General features: G+C 36.9%; 1 protein-coding gene across 2 annotated transcripts in view; it reads right to left on the bottom strand.

The window, feature by feature from the left end:
* Nucleotides 1-1,670: 1,670 nt before the first annotated feature.
* Nucleotides 1,671-23,479, bottom strand: part of MAGI3 (membrane associated guanylate kinase, WW and PDZ domain containing 3) — a 140,322-nt gene continuing 118,513 nt past the window's right edge. The window contains exons 17-22 of one of the 2 annotated variants that reach the window (XM_088154399.1): nucleotides 21,775-21,877; nucleotides 20,286-20,388; nucleotides 9,576-9,719; nucleotides 7,671-7,809; nucleotides 6,401-6,488; nucleotides 5,268-5,406 (exon numbers count right to left, since the gene is read on the bottom strand). In XM_088154399.1, the coding sequence (XP_088010525.1) occupies nucleotides 6,439-6,488; nucleotides 7,671-7,809; nucleotides 9,576-9,719; nucleotides 20,286-20,388; nucleotides 21,775-21,877 (539 nt within the window). In that variant the 3' untranslated portion in view covers nucleotides 5,268-5,406; nucleotides 6,401-6,438. Of the gene's footprint in view, nucleotides 5,407-6,400; nucleotides 6,489-7,670; nucleotides 7,810-9,575; nucleotides 9,720-20,285; nucleotides 20,389-21,774; nucleotides 21,878-23,479 lie in introns of both variants that reach the window. The other variant, XM_088154398.1, reaches the window with a different exon arrangement.

The raw sequence follows: 23,479 nt of genomic DNA, 5'->3' as shown, positions 1-23,479 counted from the left end.
AAATGAACCAAAACCATTGCTCATAAATTTTCTCCAAATAGTATGTATCAGTGTGTACAAAAACTGTGGGGCCATGCAGAGATGCCTGCAAGATCCAGCACTTTTGTTAAGATGATGAAAGCAGTGTTGCTTCAAAAGCTCTACCCCTTTTGTACATGCATGTGATGTCACAATATAGGTAGAGCATAAAATGGCAAACTCTTGTGGTTAAAAGTAATTTTTTAAAGATCCTGAATACAGTGAAGATGAAGCTTGAACCACAAAATACAAATCCATATTTTACTTGTGGTCAGTCTCACGCTCCCCACATACTTCCAGCTCATGTAATCATAGTGTTTCATTTTTTTGTTTCTGAAAGAACCCCATAATACATACATTTTCCTCCCTATTTATAAAGCAATTTCCCTGCTTTCCCAGTGTACTCTTTCCAGTTATCCCCAAGTTATTCCTACTTTTACCCTTACTTTAGCCTACACCTGCTTCATCCTCCTGTATGCCATTCCCAAGTCTTCCCAAGGCAGTTGCAGAGAGGTCTATCAGAAACTCTTCAAAATTAAATGCTGTCTGTAATCTTAAAATCTAAAATTATCTCTGGGTTCAGTGGGGCCTTTCTATGAAATAATGATAAATAGCTGGAGGCCAGTGTTGATTTGGAAGCATTCATAATTACTCTGGAACTAAAGATACCAACAGAGTACTCAATTAAGGATATGGAAAAGAGTCCACCAGTGCAGTAAAAACCATTCAGTGCTTAGCTACATTCTAATTTACAGAACAACAGTTCGAGAAAGGTTTTCATTAAGAGGGCTAACATAGAGAATCAAAATTATTAATCAGATGTTCTTTTTAATGTATCTATATAAAAAATAATGAGTGATTTACAGATCTTTCTAATCAGAATCTGAGAAGTGAATATATAAAGGTGCTGTACAAAATAAACATTTACATCCAATACAACCATATTTTCTGAACATTCCAAGGCCACATTGCTAAGTCATTATTATCAAGTTAAGTACAGATACAAAGTTTCCAAAAAAGAGGGCTCACATCAAACAGAAGACAACAAAGTAGGTCACATAATTAAATGGCTAAAGAGCATCTGAATAGTGGGAAAATAGTTATTTCAGTTTTATTATTTTGATATTTCTGCAGTTTTCATTCAACATTATTTTGTGACAAAATATATAGAACCTTTTTGAAGGCTGCTTCATGATATTTGTCAATTCACATAGGCTAACTCAAATATTTAATATTTTCATAGTAATATTCTACAATATTTGCATATAATCCTACAGTAACTTTTGAGTTTGTAAGTGATAAGAGCACACAATTAATACACATCAAAAAGCTATATCAGATGACTTTTTTTCCAAAGTAGTTGATGTCTTCTGGAACTGATTTGTTTTGCCTCAATAGCTTCATTCTAAAAGAAATACTCAGGAAGTCCAAGTCCAAGGAATTGAGTTTTTAACTCACCTTGTTCTGAACCACAATTTGTCTATTATACAAGCTATTTTCAAAAATTAGGGGAATTAATAAATAGTAATGGGGATAATGTTATTGAAGAAGTCTAAAGCTCTATCATATATGTCCAAGTACAAATGAATCATAGAAGTTTTGTTCGGAGCTATTATGTATGGATTTTGCACATTGGTGCACTCACGTTCTACTATGGTTTATGTGAAAGTTATCATACCTGGTTATCACATGGAAAGTAATTTCTTACGAATAGGTACCCTTGTGCAATTTTGCTTCCTGTATTTTTGTCACCTGTGCGTCAAAATAGCTTCAATAACCTTAACTTGTTGAAGCTGTGTTTGCCTTTGGCCTAAACCCTTCCATTAGTCATTCTCAGTATCCTCATAGTCCTCATTATGATCATACTAGGAGGAAATGCTAATCACCAACATTCTTTCTGGAGAGTCCAGAGCTTTTTAACAGTTGACCGGGATGCTGATATATCATTTGTTATTGGTCTGATTGTTTCTGATAAATTGGGCTAATAGGATCAGCACTAGAGGAAGAACATCTGCAAACAAAACCAGCACTTCCAAAGTAGCAGGCTATATCCTCTTTGGAAACAGTTTAAACTTGAAATCATGCAGTAGGGCAGGCAGTTTCACAGAAGTTTCAATCCCCCTCAAAAATCACAAACCATTTTGAGATTATAAGAGACTGCCAAAGTCCTAGAAATCTGCACCCATCTATTCCCTATTACATCTGCAGCATTCAAAGCAAATAAACCAGAGACCGGGGAGAATTGTATGTCAGCAATCTCAATCTGAATGCAAAGCAAAAATCTTCTGAAGACAGCATCTCTGAAGTCCTCAGTGGCTAGCAAGTGAGGTAATAACTTAAGCTGCAGAGCTATGCATGTGCAAAGGAAGGTTCAGCCTAGAAAGAATGAGTTCTTAATATACTGGTGAGAAGGAGCTTGCTAGTATGGGATTTAATGCTATTGTGCAAAAAGCAGGAGCCTTACACTTTTTCTGTTTAAAATAGTGAAAAATGAACACGTTTCACTATTACAAAGGGAGACTATTAGCATCAAATAGTTCTTGGAGGCAACATCAAACAAGTGCGCACAATATATACATGTCTACTGCTAGTGTGAGGACTATGGCACTGCTATTTTGTTTAGGGCCTAAACAAACTTGCCAAACCAATATAAAACAATGAATATAGACATCACAGACAATGGTTGTTCTACTATGGCATGTACACAATTAGGAAATCATGATAGCTAGAAAATTAAAGACAGTAGGACAAGAAGGGCTTGAAGAAATGAGGGAGGGGAAAAATCTTAAGGGGAAAAATGAAGAATATGTACACTGATAAAAGAAAAATGAACAGAAAATGGCTTGTAAATGAAAATGAAAATGAAAAGCATGAGGAACTTGGAAGAGAGCAATTCAGTAAAGAAGTTAAATGTCTTAAATATATACCCACATGCACGCACAAAGATACAAAATGATTATTTAAGTTATCCACAGGGACTGTTAAAGTCCGTAAGAATATATTTTTATTTTTCTGAACTGACAAATGCCTTTCACTCAATCCATTAACAGGAAACCAAATTCATTGCTAGAATTATCTAAAAATTATAGGAGTTCATTGTTCTAGAGGTTGCCACTCCAATGACCTACACCCCTGAAGAAATAATGTGCTCTACTGATAACATTCCTCCCATTATCATTGTAACCATGCACAAGCAAAAGAGAAATTTCATAAAGACCTTTTGAATTTGGAAATACGTTTATATACAAACTTGGAAGCCAGTGTAACAGGCTTCTGTTAATAGGCACAAGGACAGTACTTAAGAATTTGACTTTGGTGGGTGAGTTCTGATTTATTTTGCTTGCTGGGATTTAAAATCTTAAAATGTTCAAGCAAGGCAACAAATGTTCAAGTATTTAGCCAGCATTAACCAAAAAACGACCAACAACAGATGGAAATTTCTGACAAACAGCATGACACAAAGCTCAGAACCATATGCACTCTCTGCATGTCTAATTTCTAATGTTAAAATGTGTTGTAACAAGAAGAATAAAGTACCAAGAAATAATTTGATTATGAGCCTGAAATCACTTGCTCTCATATGATCTCATCAAATGACTTCCAAACTGCTCAATTCTCAGATTTGTGTCACATGTAAAATAATAAAATTACATAGAATAAAATAGTAAGGAATCACATACTTATTGATAAAGGGCTACTGTCCTTTTTACAGTTATTTTGCTGATTGAGAAGTTTGGGAAGGAAAGAATAGATTTGTGAAGATGGCAACTGAGTGTATGTTGGCTTCCTGACTCCAGAGAATCAAGAGAACTACACCCACCTAACCTTTTGCTTCAGCAGTGAGAATTTAGAAGTATTCCCTATGTAAACATGCAGCATGCCTGAGTAAACACCCATTTTAAACAAAATCCTTTTCTGTGGCAGTGGAAAATGCAGGAAAAGATTCAATGGGCTACAGTAGGTAACTTGGCACAAGAACAAGTAGTGAGTTATGATCCACTAATAATAGGCATTAAATAATGTTCATTAACATACAATACTATCAGAAAATCTTAGCAGTGCAACATCAGGAGCAGCAGGACACCATCTTCAAAGGAGACAAAAGGACAACAGCTTTTGAAGAGTTTCTCTTATGCAATCCAAAAAGGTCCTTCATGCAGCCTAATAAAAGATCAAATCAAATGTACTTTCCATTCTGTCAATCACAGTGTCTGAAAAAAAAAAAAGAGTTTTCTGGGGAAAAGTTTAATGACTACATTTAAAAACTTGATTAAAATATGTTGTTAAAAAAGTTGGTCAGTCAAACCCGTTTGTTAGTCAAACCCATTGCTTTTGTGACTCGACTTGTACTTGGTACCTTCCAAGGTCCAGGAACTATTGTTTTCTTTACTGGAGAACTGCTCTCAGATTTGAAAATCCCATCGTCTTTGGTTTTATCAGCTAGCTCCAAGTTATCTGTGAATTTTTTCAGGAAAACAGGCTCATCTGCTTCAAGTCTAGAGTTTTTATCTACAGAAAATAGTGAATCATCAGGAAGACCTGACATTTCAAATTGCTTAGAACTTTTCATATTCTCACCTTCCAAGATTTTCTTTCCAGGCTGATTAGTCTTAGAAAGTGAGAGAGACTGCTCTCTGGCCTTGGCATAGGGTGTCTCTGAAGGACATTTTGTGTTTTTCCCAGATAAATTCAGCTTTATTATTTCCTTCATGACTCCTAATTTTACCTTTTCAGTTTTTAGCAGCCTATTAGAACTTGTATCATCAGTAGCTGTTTTACTTTGAAAGTCTATGTTCAGTTTTTCTCTGCTTCTCTCTCTCTTTGGATATTTTTGGGGACTGACAGATTGATCTCTTTTGCCCCTGGCCAGGACTTTCCCAATATCAGCATTTTCAAAGGTTTCCAGATTACCACTTTCATTTCTTTTTGCACTCTGCAAGTGGTCTAAGCAATTCTTCTGAACATGTTTAGTTTCATCTTTCTTAGATCTATCGCATGGAACTTGATTATGGTCTCTGGAGGGACTATTGCTCAATTTCTGGGGACTAGCCGATCTGCCTTTACTGGCTGCATTGCCCGATGCTAATTGTGCAGAACTGTGCATCACTTTACTATCTGGAATGAAAGTGTGGTCCCATTTGTTCATATTCCTTTGTGGACAAACTGCATTCTTAATCTCCAAATGGTTTTCCATTAAAGTGCTTTTCTTTTCAGGCACAGTGTTCTTCAGTTCTTCTAGTTTCTCAGACATCTGAATTTTCATTAGAGCTTTTGATTCTGGCAAATGAGATGCTTCAGATGTGTAAGCAGAATGTGATGATGAGGGAAGTGAAGTCTGTTCACTGTGTGTAACACTTGAGGATATTGGATTAAAACTATCCAAACCACCTATATCAAAATAAAAAAAAAATGAATTAGAGTAAAACAGTAAGGATGTGTTATCAACATGTAAAGCCCTTCCAATTGTAATTATTGAAATATACAAAAACAATTTATACTATAGTCAACCAACATATTTATGTATGATATGAGAAAATTTAGATTTCCAATGTTAGTTATTTTGCTAATAACTCTTCTAATATAGGATAACCATTGCTTCTGGAACCCTGGTCTCTGTGTCTCCTCAACTCTTTCTCCTGCAACACGAAATCTCTGAAACTACATTCACTTGTCTTTTAGTCAATTTCAGTTATACCTTTTTTGTATGACAATTAAATCAATAAAGTAACTTCTCGTGCAGATGATTTTATTCTCAGCATATATATTTTGCTTTCCTTATCCATTACTCAGTTTTAATTGATTTACCACTCATTTCCATTTTGTAGCACTATGGATTACAGATTTTTATCTCAGAAATGCAAGCATGCAGGGCTAATTGAGTCCCAAATGTGGTCAGTACAGCACAACATCCTAACTAAATTGGCCAGTTTGGCTAAGTAAAGGATGGCCACCAGATACTCAGTTCTTTTCTTCACCAACTTTTCTTATTGAGGGAGGGGAGAAATGAGATAAATCACATTGCCTCTAATTTATGTACCAGAGTTAGAATTTCATTCTCAGGTTTTGGAAAAGAAAGACTGTCAAAAAGGAGACAAAACTTCACAATGATGCTAAAGTATGCAGGAACTTCAATCAAAGATACATCAACAATACATGGTGTGCTAGGATGGAAAAAGTGATTTTTACTGGTACAGCAAGCGGCTTGTGTTGTTTCCAGTCCTTGGATAATGGACTATGTGGATTAAGGGCTTCTAAAATTGATTCTTCTACATTAGTTGTGCCCTACACTTATTGCAACTCATGTCAAATGTAAACTAAGAGAATGAAAAACTATTATTCAAAGCAAATAAAAAGTGGCTAATCAGAATACATGCAGATTTACCAAGTCTTAAGGAAAGACCAAAGAAAGCACTGAAAGCTTTAATGCTGCTCAGGTTTCACGTAGGAACACAAGCTGGAAGGTGCCAAACCTGAGGGAGGAAGAGAAAAAGCCCAGGACTATGTACCAAAATCACAGCAAAGAGTAAAAGAAATATATAATTTATGAGCAGAGTATAAGAGTTTAAGAGAGAAGAGAGTCTCTCAGCTGACTTGGACTATTTCCAAATTCAGTATCCCATCAGAAAGTTTCAAGACAGCCTACTACAACCCAGTACCTTCCAGATCCATTGGGGACTACAATGCCCTGAATTCCCTACCAGTACAGGGATGTTGATTAAAAATGTTCACTAGAGATGTCTCTATCTCCAGTGCACCTGGAAGGCACCAGGTTAAGGGAATATGATTTAGAAATCTAAGATTAGTATAGGGTGGTTTTGCTCTTTTTAATATATACATTTAAAAAGTCTAATTGGTCTAATAAAGCATACAAAGCAGAGAAAAGAGAGAGAAGTGAAAGTCCATTAGCTTTTTATCTGGTGTAATAAGCAGTGAGAAGACACACTAGAACTTGATTTTTTAGCTATACGTATATGATTTTCTGTATCAGCGATGGGGAAGCTGTCTTATATAAAAAGACACATAAATTGTATCTTGAGAAGCTCATACTGTCCTTTTTGTTAAACTACCAGGTACCTAATATAGCTTTGAGTGCTTTTAAAGTGGAAAATCAAGAGTATTTTAAAGAAAATGTAAATCAAAGTTCTAATCACCTCCCACATATACTCCCAGAATTAAGATAAACTAAGGCCAATGGCCAATGCTTGCAGGGGTGGGATAGATGGCTTTTGACAAGAGGGCATCTTCAGGGGCAGCATTCCAATTCTTGAATCCTCTCCTCAAGCAGCTTTTTTGCCCCTGCACTATGGTCTTGTGAGTGTCTTTACCTTCCTGGGCTCTTAAATTCTTATTGTAATCTATATACATTCAGGATATTTCTGAAATATTCATCAAGTTGTGTGCTCTGCCACAATAAATTTACACTGCACAACTTTAACTTTTAGTGTTATTGTTGAACTATTTTAGTTGTCACTGTAAGCTATTCAGAAAACAGTAGCTACAAGGTGAAATCCAACATGTAAGTACATATTTAAATAGGGCATTCATCATTTTCTAGAGTCTGAACATCTAGTTATTCAAAATTATCTATAAATACATCTGCACTGTGCTGAATATATCAGCTGTAGTACACTCAATAGCTGGCTCCCCCTTACCATGATCTGGTATTAATCCAGTCCCTGGTCGCAAAAGGAGAAGAACTTTATTTCCTCCAGACTGAATCAATTCAATGGCTCGAGTATGGGTGATTCCTTGTGTTGGTTCCCCATTGATTTCAACAATCTGGTCACCAACCTGAGGAAAAAAGCATCTTCATTAAGTTGTAAAGAGTATTTGCCTTGTTAGCATTTTGTTTATAATTTATTTATTTAAAAATTCTATCTTAAGTTATCATATTTAATTGAAAGCCAGTTAATACTAACATTATGACAAATATTAGAGGAATCCATAGCATCACTTACTTCTTAATAAAACCTTGATCACCAGCAGGGACTCCTCAGAGTTACTCTCCAGATATTTCAAAAAGCTTCAGACTTTATGAACTGTAATCTACGTAAGGCTGCTGAATGGTGATACTATAGGCTAGCTATGACCTTAGTTTATGAGGATGGAGGTGACCTAGAGGCTGTATAAAGGGCAATCTATTGCTGTACATTGTACAAACTAATGTAAAAGCCTGGGTAACACTCCAGATGGCTAAATACATAATAGAAGGAATTATTCCTATTTGTTATGGTAATCAGAGGACCTGGGAAGTATTTCTGAAAAGATGGTGTTCTGGAAAGGGGGGGGGGGAAACTTTGTAGAGCAGGGGTGGGGAGAGGGTTAGATCCAACTGAAATTTACAGGAGTTAGTGGGGTCCAAAAGGATAGGCTGAATCTCAGCCCTTGATACTTATTCTCAATCTCTATTTTCTCTCTATAAAGCACTGTCCACTATACATGGAACAAGAATTAAATGTTAAAATTGAAGCTAAGCTTCTACTCCTCAGCTCTACAGTCCAGCAGAGGAACAGAGAAAAAGAGAAAAATCAGACTCCCAATACTTCTAACTGTTGAGTTTATAAACTTGAAATGTAATCCTCACTCTGGGAACTATCATGTTAAATTCTATTTATTTTCCTATCAGTAATTTCTATTTCTTTAGCTGAGGATGCTTAAGTGATTGCAAACTTAACAGCAAGGTTCTGATGCAGATATATTCTTGCAAAACAATAAAAAGAACATGTTAGGACTGATGTTTCACATATTATGGTACTTGTATATATTATCCCTGACCACTATATGAATCTCAAGAAATGAGAATACCACATGGGCCAAGAAAATGTGAAGTGTATTCCTAAGAAAGATGAGTAACCAATGATTTGCAATGGCAATGGCAGATTTGAGATCAAGTACAGAGGACCATCTGGTTCAGCTACTACAATTAAAAGTTATTCTACAAGAAAGAAAACAGTTTTCAGAAAACATAGGATTTTCTCTGAAGTTCATTAAAGATAATGTAGAAAAAAATTGCATTTATATTAGATGCTTAATGTACTACTTTCATCCCAATACTAGGGTACACTCAATAAACATGGTACTAAAATATGTAAAGTACATTACATTCTTAAATACCCTAATTATATGAACTGAACACAGCAGGTCTGGACAGAACTCCCATGCAATCCTTGAATTTGGTCATTATCTCACTTTTCCTTTCATATCAGAGTAGATTTTTTAAAATGTGACTATGTTCCAGTGAATTTGCTCTGAAATCTTAGACATTTACGTTTCGTTAGCTAGTATCTTTTTACAAAAAATATAATTGCACTTTCATAACTGGAGTTGGTTCATTTTAACATTCCTGTCTCAAGAATTCCCTCCTTCTACAGCCAAAGCTGGGTGAAAATAAACATGGTGTAGTTTGATATCTGAAAATAACTGTATAAATTCACATTTAAGAAAAAGAGCAGAGAACAGTATCAATACTTATATATGGAACTGTATTTTAGAATATCAGCAAATTAGCTTTTAAGAACAATAGATGACCTAACCAACTAAGGCTAATACATACTCACATGAATTCTCCCATCTTTAATGGCAGGCCCATCCTCAGCAAGTCGAAGAATAAATAGCCCCATATTATACTCTTTCCCTCCACGAAGGCTAAATCCAAAGCCTCGAGAACCTCTCTCCAGTTCTACTGGATAACATCCAGGATTCTGTACAAATAACATATAATGTAGATTATTATATTGGGAAAGACTTTCAACTCTTCATTAGAAAAAATCAGTTCCCTAAATTCAAAGAAATTTTACTCAATTATTAATGTAATTATAGTTATTTGCTATGCTTGACATTTTAGTATTACCTGTACTAATTCTACATGTAAACACTATTTTCCCTGCAAATTTTAAAAAGCTATCAGTTGCTGTTCCAGAAGACATATAAACCTGGCCTTTTATGCTTCCCCATGACTGAAGCATGAGCCAAAATTTAGTTCAAAAATTCTGGTTGATGGCTTTGATAACATTTATTCCTTTTTTTCTTTGTTACACATGGACATTTAGAATACTGAAAGTTGGTGGGACATGCTGGCACTCATTTTTCCCACTAAATATTACGTATTAAAATTTCCATACATAACAAAACGAAAATGGGGACATGATATAATATTAGGTATAAAATAAGGTAAGCATCTAAACTTAATTTGCAGTGATCAAATTCCATGGGACCTACTTACCAAGAAATCATTTTTTTCCCACCAAAAACATTAATGGAACTCCAGCACTATCTCAAGGTATGTTCTTTACATATTTTGCTGATACCGCTTTTAATTTCAAGTTTCAGATACATTAAGTACTTGATATACACCATGTCAGAAATATTAACATGACAGATTGAATCCCATCTTCAAGGACTGATACATTGTAGGGATGAAAGGGCTTATGCATCCCAAGGACACTACGACCTACAGTGTTGAGAGTGTATACTCCCAGAAAAGTCACTCATGATGAGGGACACAGATTAGGGGTCAGACTAAATACGATTCACTGAAGAAGGAAATGGCAACCCACTCTAGTATTCTGCCAAGAAAAACAAACATATTCACAAGCAGGACAATGTTGCTATGATACTGGAAAAGGACCTCCCCCCCCCGTCCCCCAAGTTGGAAGGTATCGAGTGAACTACTGAAAAGAGCTAGTATAAGTAGCATTCGTCCTTATGATGTGGCTGGAGTACAGCCAAAAGAATATCAGATGCTGATGTGACCAGGAGCAAAAATGTGATGCTACAAAATAATGTTAGAATCCAGCTAAAGGAAACTTGATATTGCCAGAATGAAAATGCCAAGATTAAATATTCAATGAATCAATGAACTGAAATGGACTGGAATTAGTGACTTCACATCAGAGGAGCATCAGATCTTCTACTATGGACAAGCAAATAATAGAAGAAATGGAGTAGGCATTATTATTAACAAAAGGATGCCCAAGTCAGTGCATGTATATAACGCCCCCACTCCCAAAATGATACACTGATCTTAATTCAAATCAAAGGAAAGGCCAATCAATATTATGGTGATTCAAGTCTATGCTCCAAACACAGATGCAAAAGAAGCAGAAATTGTACAGTTCTATGGCTAGTTAAAACACCTTGTCAACAGATTAGAACAATAAAGTAGGAAGCAAAATATCATGTGGAATAATGGGGAAATTAGGCCTTGGTAGACAAAACAAAGCTGGAGACAGACTAGGGTACTGCCAAGAAAATTCAATGTTGATGGTAAATACCTTTTTGCATCAATCTAAAATAAGACTCTGTACAAGAACATTGCCAGATGGATACTACCAAATTCAAATCAACTACATTTTCTGCCAGCCAAGATGGAGAAGTTCTCTTTAGTCAACAAAAACAACATCTGTTGCTGACTGTGGCTCAGATTACTAAGTCCTCAAAAAATTAAAACTTAAAAAGAAACAAATAAAATCATCCAACCAACAAGAGACAACCTCAGCAATCTTTCTTATTATTATGTGATGAAGATAAAGAATAGAGGTAATGGATTACATTAGACAGAGTGCCGAAGAACTCTGGACTGAAATTAGTGACATAAAAGAGAAAGCCTTCAAAAATATTCTGAAAGGCAAAATGCAAAAGAAGGCAAAATGGCTCTCTACTGACACATTGAGAATAGCTAAAAAGAAGTAGCAAGCAAAAGGCAACAGTATTTAATGTTCAACTAAATGCTGAGTTCTAGAGAATAGTAAGAAGATACAAGCAGTTATATCTTAATAGGCAAACCAACAAAACAGAAGGTAAGAATCAAATGTGAGTATCAAGAAATCTATTGGACCTAATTGGACCTTGTATAGCTCATGTCCACTTAGATTCCATCTATGGACTTTAGGGTGGTTTGTAAAAAACCATATCCATAGTCTTATAATACTTAATCTTAAAATTCCTCTATGCAGAACTCTGCAAAGGACTGCAAAGCCTTCTCAGAACAAACTGAGTCAGTATCAATAGAACTACCAGATAGTACACAAAAGTTCTGCTGTCATTCCCCAGACATGACAATTTACCCAAAGAGATTTACTCAAAAGGAAAGTTATAATTCTCCAGAATAGAGTCAAATTGTTAGAATGAGCTGTCGCTGTAAGTCCTTGCTAGGCATCTTTGGTTGCCTGTCTCTTTTTACACTGCAGTAATTTCTTATGCTGTTATTTTTTTTTCCTGCTGTAGTAATTCTAGAGTATTGATTTGATCTGAACTTTGCCAAGATAGTGCAAAAGATATTATGAAAGCACTTCTTGCCAGTTGGCATTTTGAATCAAACCATGATTTCAAGTTGCCTGCTTTATTTCTGAATTTACCTTGCTTACATGCAAGCCCTCCTGAACTGCCTCATCATGGCAGGGGGTGTTCCTGGGAGGGATGAGCAAATAACATTAGGAGTGTATACTAAGAGTATATATTCCCAGTAGGATCACCTGAGGCATGAAGGTCATCCCAGTTACCTTGCTAAAGCAAGCAGGCACCTATATTAGGCAGCAGTGATATAGTAAAATGATCACTTTAGTGACAATGGCAAAGGCATCAGGTCATGCTGCGTGGGAGAAGACAATGGTAAACTGCTCCTGTATTTTTTACCAAGAAAACCACATGGATAGAAAATATAAAATGACTGACGATATAATGCTGGATGATGGGCCCCTAAGGTTGGACAGTACTCAACATGCTACTGAGGTAGAGCTGAGGATCTTTTGGAGTACTAATGGTGTTTATGAGGTGACTAGATTAAAGCCTTTAGGACATCTAGTTGCTGATATTGCCATACAGAAAATCAAAATCTGAAGCTGCAAAGACAGAATTACAATGGGAACATGGAATGTAAGAAGCATGAACACGGGAAAGCTTAACACAGTGAAAGATGAAATGAAACAACTATAAATTGACATCTTAAGCATCAGTGAACTGAGACAGACTGGGATTGGATACTTCCAGTCAGAGGATCACACTGTTTATTACTCAAGACATGAAACACAAAGAAGGAATGGTGTTGTTTTTATAATTAGGAAGGGTATAGCAAGAACAGTAGTTGACTACAATGCAATCAATGATATATCAATTGGACTTTGTGGACAGCCCTTTAATTCAGGTTTATGTTCCAACCACTAAAGCAAAAGAAAAGGAGTTTGATGTGTTTTATGATCAAGTTCAATGTGAAATCGACAGAATATGCAGGCAGAATAAGGTGCTTGTGACTGGAGACTGGAATGCTGAAGTTAGAAACATTAAAGAGGAAACAGTATGGACTGTATGACTTAGGAAATCAAAATGAAGCAGGGGAATGACTTATCAATTTCTGCCAATCCAATGATTTCTTCATAGCTAACACAGTCTTCAAAAAACCAAGATGATGCCTCCATAAATGGACATACAAGATGGAATATATAGAAATCAAATTGATTAAATTTTTGCTAAAAGGAGGTAGTGGAGCTCAATTATAGCATCAAAGACACAAGGTAAACTACCAAAAGGTTTTTTTTTTTTTAATATGATGGACAATTTGGAGCTTGTAGATGCATGGAGATACAAAAGTAGTGATGCAAAAGAATATACTTATTTTTTCTGAAAGACATAGATCTTTTTCAAGAATTGGAATATCTAGGAATTTGGTTACTAGTGTTTCTCAAAGTGGAGATACTGGCAAAAACATTTTCAAACCACAACCCAGTGACTTTAGCATTTAAAAGGAAAATCAGTTCCTTCACATGCAGGTTAAATGAAAAATTGTTGCAGAAAGAAATAGTAATGGAAAATTGCAAAAAGAAGTTGAAAGATTGTGTTGGCAATAATGTTAATAAAGGAATAGGAATAACGATGGTTTGGGATGCAAATAAAGCTTTTATGAGGGGACACTTTATACACCGTATTAACAAGCTGAGAGGGAGAGAGAGAGGGAGGGAGGGAGGGAGGGAGGGAGGGAGAGAGAGAGAGAGAGAGAGAGAACAGAAAACAAGCAATTTTTGATGAGATAAAAGCAAAAGAATTAAAGAAACCCCCAGAAAAGAAAACTATTTCACAACAAATTAAATTCTTACAACAGCAATTTTTCATGTTAACAGTAAGAGAAATGGAATAAAAATGAATTATGCTAAACAAAAGAATTTTGAATTTGCAAATAAGCCAGGAAAATGGTCGGCATATAAACTAAGGAAAGAAAAAGAGAAAAAAACATGATATTAAAATTACAAGATGGAAACACCATAATAACAGATAAATCAAAGATACAAAAAATATTTAATCAGTATTCCCTATGACACTCTATGGAAGTGAAAGTTGGAACTTTGAAGAAACAAGATAGTAAGAGTACTGATGCTTTTGAACTTTTGGTGTTGAAGAAGACTCCTGAGAATACCATGGACAGCCAAGAAAACAAACAAATGGATCATCAAACAAATCAACCCAGAGTTCTCACTCGAGGTGCAAATGACTAGAATCAAATTATCCTACTTTGCCCACATTATGTGAAGACCTAGCTCTCTGGAGAAGGCTGTAATGCTGGGAAAGGTGGAAGGAAAGAGAAGAGGATGACCAGCAGCAAGGTGAACAGACTCAGTTACAGTGGTGATGAGTCACCGTTGGAAGACCTGAAGGACTAGGTTAGGGATATATCATTATGGAGAAAATCTATCTATGTGGTTGCTAAGAGTCGACAACAATTTGATGGCATGTAATCAATCAATCAATCAATCAACCACCTTGTTTAACATTGGTTGTACCAATGATAAGCATTTAATCTTATTCTCTAAAATAAAGATAAAATCAGGGAACTAGCAATGAAACATTGTATAATGCTTATAATCACTGAGGCCAGTTCTACCATTACAATCCCTTGTTATTGTCAAATGAGTATTTGGGTATGAAGCATGCAAGTGGTGAATATAATTTTTTATCATGTAGTAAAATTCACTGATTGTGGCATGGGTACATAGAGGAAGTATGTATACATTAGTAACAGACTAAAATGGTTAAAGTATTGTACTGACATTGCATACCATTCCAAAGGCGGCAATTTTAACACTTCTACCAGTAATGCTATAGAAGTGAACAATGTTAATTGCACATACCACTAACTACCCCCAGTTCCTGGAATTACATATAGAGACAGTGATTTATATCCCTCTAGGAAAGGGTCTTCTGCAATTCATGTCTTTGTAAAACTATAGTATGTTTTAACTACATAATTTAAAAGATGCAGTAATCTAACTTGGAGTTCCACCCAGCAACAATCCATGATATAATTGAAAGTGATTGTGAAGATTCCAAAAATCAATTGGGATTGTGAGTGAGTGGGTTTCATTACTGGAGACTCTTTCTGAGATCCTTCAACTGCCCTCAAACCAAGTTTTATCTGAATTTGTGGGTACAGAGGCAGTTTGTCAGAAGAATGGACATTAAAATAGGGTGGCATGCATTCACTAATTGAAGAAACAGGCAGCACACGACACTTCATTCTTTGGGGCAGTAAAACCTTGCTACTGAATCGCAGCTTAAGCACACCATAAATTGCATGAGGTCAAATCTGGTTAAAATGTGTATCTATCATTCTATATCCTGTGTTTCAAGTTTTTGTGCAATTCCAAAAATCATTGGAAATACTTGCAATGTGATCAGTATCAGCTTATATGACTGTCCCACTCTGAAACCTGGATGCAATGGAGCAGTTCCCTTTTGTTTCCCATTCTGTTTTACATTCTCTGATGAATCACACTGTATTAAAGAAAAGCTTATTATGGTTATTGTGTCCATCTAGGGGGTGGGAGAAACTAAATCAATTATTGGTACAGCTGTTACACATATACTAGCTGTGTTTGTTTAATTTAATCTTTTCAGTATGCTCTCCTGTTCACAGTCCGGCAAAGGTCCAAAGGAGTCAATAAAATCTGTTTCCAAAGGCTCTTCAATAATATTGCTACCAGAAATTATCAAAGGCTATTTATTCAAAGGGCTCTTGTCAAGGACACCACAGGAACAATGATCTTAGGATTTTTTTTACAGCTTTAGCATTTCTTTCTCAATTTGCAGCATCTTCTTAGTGGGGTAGTCCAAAAGTAAAATAACTTTCTCTTCACAAAATAAACATCTTGGAAAAATTTGAAGAGCACCCTCAAAGTGTTTCACTTGTTAGGAGGAAAACACTCACCTAAAAGCAAAATCTGCTCTATACTACCACACACTTCAAACAGCAGAGTAGGAATTTTTGGATTCTTAAACATCCACAACACTCACTCATAGCTAAATTCACTTGGCAGCCATTGTACTTCTAATAAATCAGTCAGATGATATTGACAGCAGAGGAGTTGGCTCAAACACAGATAAACGGTAGAGTGATCAAATTGTTTTGAAGTGTGTAATTGTTTTTAGTTCCAGTCTCTCTGTTTTGTCTACTTCTGGAAGAAGACCCTTTCTGAGTTTAATCATCCTTTTGATTCAGTTTAAGGATAGGATCAGAGCCTTTCTCTTAGTTCAAAGCAGGTTGCTCACTCTTAGTTTCAGAGTTCTGTATTACCACAATCTCAACTTATTTGTCTCAATAAATTTTAATAAATACAGTAAATGTCTCCCTCAAAGAGTCCACCCTTTCCTTTATAAATGTCAGGTATTCAAAGTGTGATTGGCCCCAAATTTATTCTGCAGCAGGACAACAACCCCGAACACATAGCCGATGTCATTCAGAACTATCTTCAGCGTAAAGAAGAACAAGGAGTCCTGGAAGTGATGGTTTGGCCCCCACAGAGCCCTGATCTCAACATCATCGAGTCTGTCTGGGATTACATGAAGAGACAGAAGGATTTGAGGCAGCCTACATCCACAAGAGATCTGTGGTTAGTTCTCCAAGATGCTTGGAACAACCTACCTGCCGAGTTCCTTGAAAAACTGTGTGCAAGTATATTTATTTATTTATTTTTATTTATTTAATAGACTTGTCCCTGCCCATGTCCCCACAACAGGGGACCCTGGGCGGCTTACAACAACTAAAATAAAAAATACATAATTAAAAGTTATAAAAACCAGACATTACAAAGATAAAAAGGCTAAAAAATCCAAGAGGCCGATAGGGGCCACACCAGGCCGCTAAGGGGCCAGCCAGCCCCATTTCTGATATTCTCCCTTCCTGCCCCAGGCCAGATGGCAGAGCCAGGTCTTCAAATCCCTCCGAAAGGCCTGGAGTGAGGGGGCCTGTCTCACCTTCGGGGGCAAGATGTTCCAAAGGGCGAGGGCTATAGCAGAGAAGGCCCGCCTTCTGGACCCTGCTAATCGAAGTTCTTTTACCGCGGGTATCTGGAGCATGCCCTCTCTGTGAGATCGGGTGAGACGGGTTGAAATCGTGGGGATGAGGCAGTCCTTCAGGTAACCTGGCCCCATGCCATGTAGGGCTTTAAAGGTGAAAACCAACACCTTGAATTGGACCCGGAAGCAAACCGGTACCCAATGCAGCTCACGGAGCAGAGGTGTTATATGGGTCCTTCTTCGGGCCCCAAAAATTGCTCGCGCGGCCGCATTCTGGACCAGCTGAAGCTTCCGGATACTCTTCAAGGGTAGCCCCATGTAGAGCGCATTGCAGTAGTCTATCTGGGAGATAACAAGGGCATGAGTGACTGTTCGCAGGGCATCCCGATCCAGGAAAGGGCGTAACTGGTGCACAACCCGGAGCTGTGCAAAAGCCCTCCTGGCCACGGCTGCCACCTGCTCTTTGAGCAGGAGCCGTGAGTCCAGGAGGACCCCCAAATTACACACTGGGTCTGTCTGGGACAGTGCTACCCCATCCTGGACCAACGATGACAACGTCCCGGGTACAGAGGAGCCATTAACCCACAGCCACTCCGTCTTGCCAGGGTTCAGCTGGAGCCCGTTGTTCCCCATCCAGACCCTCACAGCCTCCAGCCACCGCGAGAGGGCAGTCACGGCATCACTTGCCTCACCAGGGATGGAGATATATAGCTGATGATACCTCATCCCATGATGATGGATGATCTCACCCAGCGGTTTCATATAGATGTTGAAAAGGAGCGAAGAGAGAACCGAACCCTGCGGCACCCCACAAAGGAGGGGCCGAGGATGGGACCTCTCGCTCCCTATCACCACTGATTGGGATCGGCCCCGGAGAAAGGAGGTGAACCAGCACAAAACTGTGCTGCCCACCCCCATATCCCTGAGCTGTCCCAATAGGATACTGTGGTCGACGGTATTGAATGCCGCTGAGAGATCAAGGAGAGCAAGGATGGTCGCACTACCACCATCCCGCTGCCGCCAGAGATCATCCTTAAGTGCGACCAATGCCGTTTCCGTTCCATAGCCGGGCCTGAAACCTGACTGATAAGGGTCCAGATAATCCGTTTCCTCCAGGACCCTTTGGAGCTGCGAAGCCACCACTTTCTCAACCACCTTCCCCAAGAAGGGGAGGTGGGAGACTGGACGAAAGTTGTCCAGTACAGTAGGATCCAGGGAGGGCTTCTTGAGGAGGGGGTGCACCAACGCCTCTTTAAAGGGCGCTGGAAACACTCCCTCCTGCAAGGATGCATTAACCATCGCCTGAATCCAACCACATGTCACCTCCCGAACTGCTTTCATCAGCCAGGAGGAGCATGGGTTCAGATGACAAGTGGTGGCCCTCACAGTCCGGAGGATCCTGTTTACTTCCTCAGGAACCACAGGATCAAACCGTTCCCAGATAACTAGGCAAGAACGATCCCCTGGTATCTCCCCAGACCCTGCACCATGCTCAGAGTCCAACTTGGAATGAATCCGAGTGATTTTATCCTGCAGGTGCTCTGCAAAGTATACCTAGAAGAATTGATGCTGTTTTGAAGGTAAAGGGTGGTCACACCAAATATTGATTTGAATTTTTCTTCTGTTCACTCACTTTGCATTTTGCAAATTGATAAACATAAACAATTACAATATATATTTTTGAAAGCATTCTTATTTTACATCATTTTTTCATACCTGCCTAAAACTTTTGCACAGTACTGTACAGTATATAGAAGTGTACTTTCCCATCACCAACCTGGATTCAGTCAAGGCATGGCAGTACACATGGTGTCTACACCTCTTCATCTGCCTACTGAAGAATTTGTATTATGATCAAGAAGCAAGAGTTAAAACAGAATACAGAGCTAAATGGTTCAAAAATGGGGAAGAAGCATGCCAACGAGACACACTCATTTATTTAACTTATATGCAAAATAAAGCATGCACTATAAGAAAGAGAAATTGGAATTAAAGTTACTACAAGAAACATCAATAATCACAGGTATGCTGATGATGCCATTTTGACAGCTGGAAGTGAAGATGACTTTAGGAATTTCTTGTTGAAAGTGAAAGGAGAGTGTACAAAGGCTGGTCTGCTGCTTAATATTAAAAAAAATTCCCAAGATTATGTCAGCAGGAAATGCCAATAATGTCAGCTTTATGCAGATAGGCAGATAAGTAGTAAAAGACTTCATCTTAACAGGCTCTGAAATTCAAGGGATAGTTGACTTAAGCTATAAAATAAAGAGATGCCAGCTACCTGGAAGAAAGACTCTTAAAAACTTAGCTAAAATAGTTAAAGTGCATTGACATCAGACTGACAGTAAAGATATATACTGCCAAGGCCTTATTTTTTCAGTTGTAACATACGGCTGCGAAACTTAGATTATTAGGAAGGCTGAACAAAGAAAAATTGATTCCTTTGAATTATTGCGAATACCTTGGACAAGAACACATCATTCAATACTAGATGAAGTAAAACCTGACTGCTCAGTGGAATCACTTATAATAAAGCTAAAGCTTAAATATCTAGGATACATATTACAAAGCAACAGCCACTGGAGAAGACCCCAGTGTTTGGAGAAATTGGAGGCAATCAAAAGAGAGGTTGACAGAAAACAGGGAGGCTAGTAGAATAACTGATAATAGAAGCATAAAGTTATAAGAGCTCAAAGAAGCAGTTACTGACAGACAATTCTGGCAAGATGATATCCACAGGAAGCACTGGAAAAGTAAAAAATATCGGAATGACTAAACAATAATGTATTGAAGCCAGTCTTTGGTGCTCAAAGCGAAAGACATTTAATGAACCTTCCTACAATATCTGGAATATTCCACTGACTATCTGGTGTGCAAGTGATTAACACAGGGTCCTATCTGCAGCATGTATTATTAACAGAAGAGTTCAACTCTCATATTACAAAAAACAGTTTAATAGCTATTCTCTAGAGAATGTATTTACATACCTGAGAATGTGTGCTCCCTCCGAGAGATCCAACAACTTCTGTTAATGAGAAGTGCTTGTAACTGTTGCATTGTTCTTTTCCACCATCAGCTTCTATAGCACCCCTGAAGTACAAGGAAGCATATGGATCATTACAAGGGCTTCTGTTGAGTTCTCCCTAAAGGAAGATTAAAGTGGATTCCTAAAGGAATTTACTAAACTTAAGCCAGGTTCTAAACTTAAGCCATAGCACCATTCTCTCCACGTACAAAATTTAACAGGCCCTAGATATTCTTGTGCAGATTACATTTCTTGTATTTCCTATTCAAATACTCTGAACTAACTCATACTTTCATAACATTAAAGAATAAATTTCAAAATTGAAAGGACTGGCCAGTATGTGCCACAAGTTCTTAAATGGATTTCCTATTAGTCAATTTCCTAACAGACTACAAACCACATTTTGAATGAAACTATTAATACTAGGAATATAAAAGAAATGTGCCACAAATTTTCTTTGAGATTGAAATGGCATAGTTTACCAAAACAATCTGTAATATCCTGGACTAGTTGTAATGTATGTATTCTGTTAATGCTTATCATTTTCTCTCAAAAATGTGTGTTAAACATTTGTGAAAATTGTACAGAAGTATGGTGAATTTATTTTTTAACTGACATATTAAACACACCTGCATTTCATAAACATTTCAATAAAAAAATGAATAAATTTAGGGAAAGTTGTACAAAATAAATGCATTATTTCCAACTTAAAAAAACTGCAGAACATTTGATGAAATTCAGTATTATATCAATAACTGTATCACTAATATGGACCATCAGATTGGATGAAACATCTTTAATTGATAGAGTAACCTTTTCTGAGATTATTAGGGCTACATGGCAGAAGGAAGCTGTTCATTTATAATATCCATTTTTACCAAAGAATCCATTTATAATGTCCATTTTTACCAAGAATAAATATAATTATTTCTCATAGAAGCTCTTTAATCTTTTATCAGTTTTATTTTGTTCGTTTTCCTCTTCCAGAGGACTTTTTCCCTTTGACATTCATTTAAATAAATCTGCAGTTTGAAGTCTCTGATCCACTACCTATTACCGCAGGCTTGAAATGAAAACAGTCTTGTGGCATATTAATGACTAATAAATTTATTATAGCAAAAGTTTTTGTAGAGCACAGTTTGCTTCATCAGATACATCGTGACAAGGAAATTAATCATGGAATGCCAAAATATGATAAATGCAGACTACTCTGTAAAAAAACAAACATACATACAAGTTGCACAGCAGGTAAAAAAAGTATCATAAAAATATTTCTCTTGCCAACATGAGGGAATATGTCTACTGCACTCTAACTAGAAAATTACTCTGAATTAAAAAAAAAAATCTCAAGATTGAATAGTTCTGTTTCCTTGTTGCCCTTGCAAAAAGAAGTTAGACTTTTAGCTTCATTTCCATGTTTATTCTGTGGTCTAAAAATGAGGTCTTTGTACCTGTCAGTAGACACAGAAGCAGCTGGAACTGGTCCGAGTGCTCGATGCTGTAGAATTGGACTCTGTCTGGCAGAGTTTGCTCCTGATGGGGGACCGCGGTGCTCTAATGAAGACATACGTAGCTGATTAGATATCCTAGGATGTATTAGCAGCATAAAAATGGTGCCAAGTATATTATTGACTTTCATTGCTTTACGTAGCTATCAAATAATGTTACCAGTCCTTGGAAAGGCCATTTAGCATTATTGAAATGCATGTTAAGATATTGATTTATTAAACAGAGTTTTTATTTACACGCACACATACACACATACTCACACACACATTTTTATTAAGAATTTTGATTATAATAGTAAAATCTAATACAAACTAAACTTAAAGAAAAGAGAATAGAAAGAAGTAAAAAGTGCGGGGAAAAAGAAAAAAGAGAAAAGAATATAATAAACAGAAAATAAATACATAAAGAAGTGACTTCCAACCTTTATCACAAAAAGTATAAACAAATTTAGTAACTCTTCTCCCCCTCTAAGGTTACAAACATTTACACTTCATCCCATATCCCATTTCTCTACAAACAAATCCATAAAACATCATCTTTTCAGTCCTGGTGTCAGCAGAAAGTCCATAAAGGATTGCCAGAAGCAACAACGTGTCTTGTTTTAACCTTGATCAAATAAACCAACTTTATATTCCTTCCTTTTACTTCTAACAATCTTAATCTTTAGTTCATTCAAATACTGTCATAGGATTTGATTCCTCTTCATTTCTTCTTTGTTCCATCGCACAGAGTTCTTCAAGGCTTTAACAAGCCTCTTTTGTAAATCCAATAGGAAAGAATTATCCAGGTCGCTCCTTTGGTTTGTCATTTGTATTTCCCTTTTAAATTTTAAAACCTCAGCCAGTTTCTTTTGTAGATCCAGTGAAACATCCTTTTCTAAATCATTCTCTTGGCCTGTCAGTTGTAAATCTACTTTTGATAGCATCTCTATCTTGTCAGATAAAATTAGTTCTATATCTGTTATTTCTTCAATAACATATTTTGGACATAGTCTATCCATAGAACCAGACATCATTACTTACATTGTTGACTTTGTGGCTACTAATTTCTGACTCCATTCTTCAAAAGTCTCCTTCAGTATTTTCACTTTATAACGTTTGCAACATTTTACAGACTTGCAAATCTTTCCTCTACCTAAAAATGTTAGTCCCCTCTAGTGTCCAGTTTCTGAAATCATGAAATTGCTTATCTTTGTTGTGTCTTGTAAAAACCAAAACAGAATCTATTTCCCATGAGAAGCTGTTTATTCTTTATAATTAATTCCAAAATCTTACTGTAAAAGTTTCAGTACTCCAATTTTATCTGGACCCTTAGTCCATTTATAACTTTCTATGATCAAAATCTTATTTAGCTTTTTGCTGTTTATTTCAAATTCTTTAAATTCTTAAGCTTATGATTCAGCTTTTCTTTCATTCAGGATTGAAGGCAGACTCACCCAGCATTTTCAAACTTGTCATTCCGAAGGTTAATAGCTTAGAAGTAGTTAATAAGTAATTTCTGAAAGTGATTAGAAAGTGAGGTTTGCAAACTTAGTGTCCTTTAAAAGTCTCTGCAGCAGTTGTGAGCAAGATGACTAATCCCGCTGTCTCCCAGTACTCAATCCCGCAGAAAACTGCTGTCCTGCAGTCTCCTTGTGAGGAGCAGCTG

This window comes from Python bivittatus, unplaced genomic scaffold, assembly GCF_059951505.1.
Source record: "Python bivittatus isolate LINGU-HERP-01145 unplaced genomic scaffold, Pbiv_v1 ctg000700_np1212, whole genome shotgun sequence".
Classification (NCBI taxonomy): Eukaryota; Metazoa; Chordata; class Lepidosauria; order Squamata; family Pythonidae; genus Python; species Python bivittatus.
Note: the sequence above shows the minus strand (reverse complement) of the source record. Positions and strands in the feature narration are given on the sequence as shown.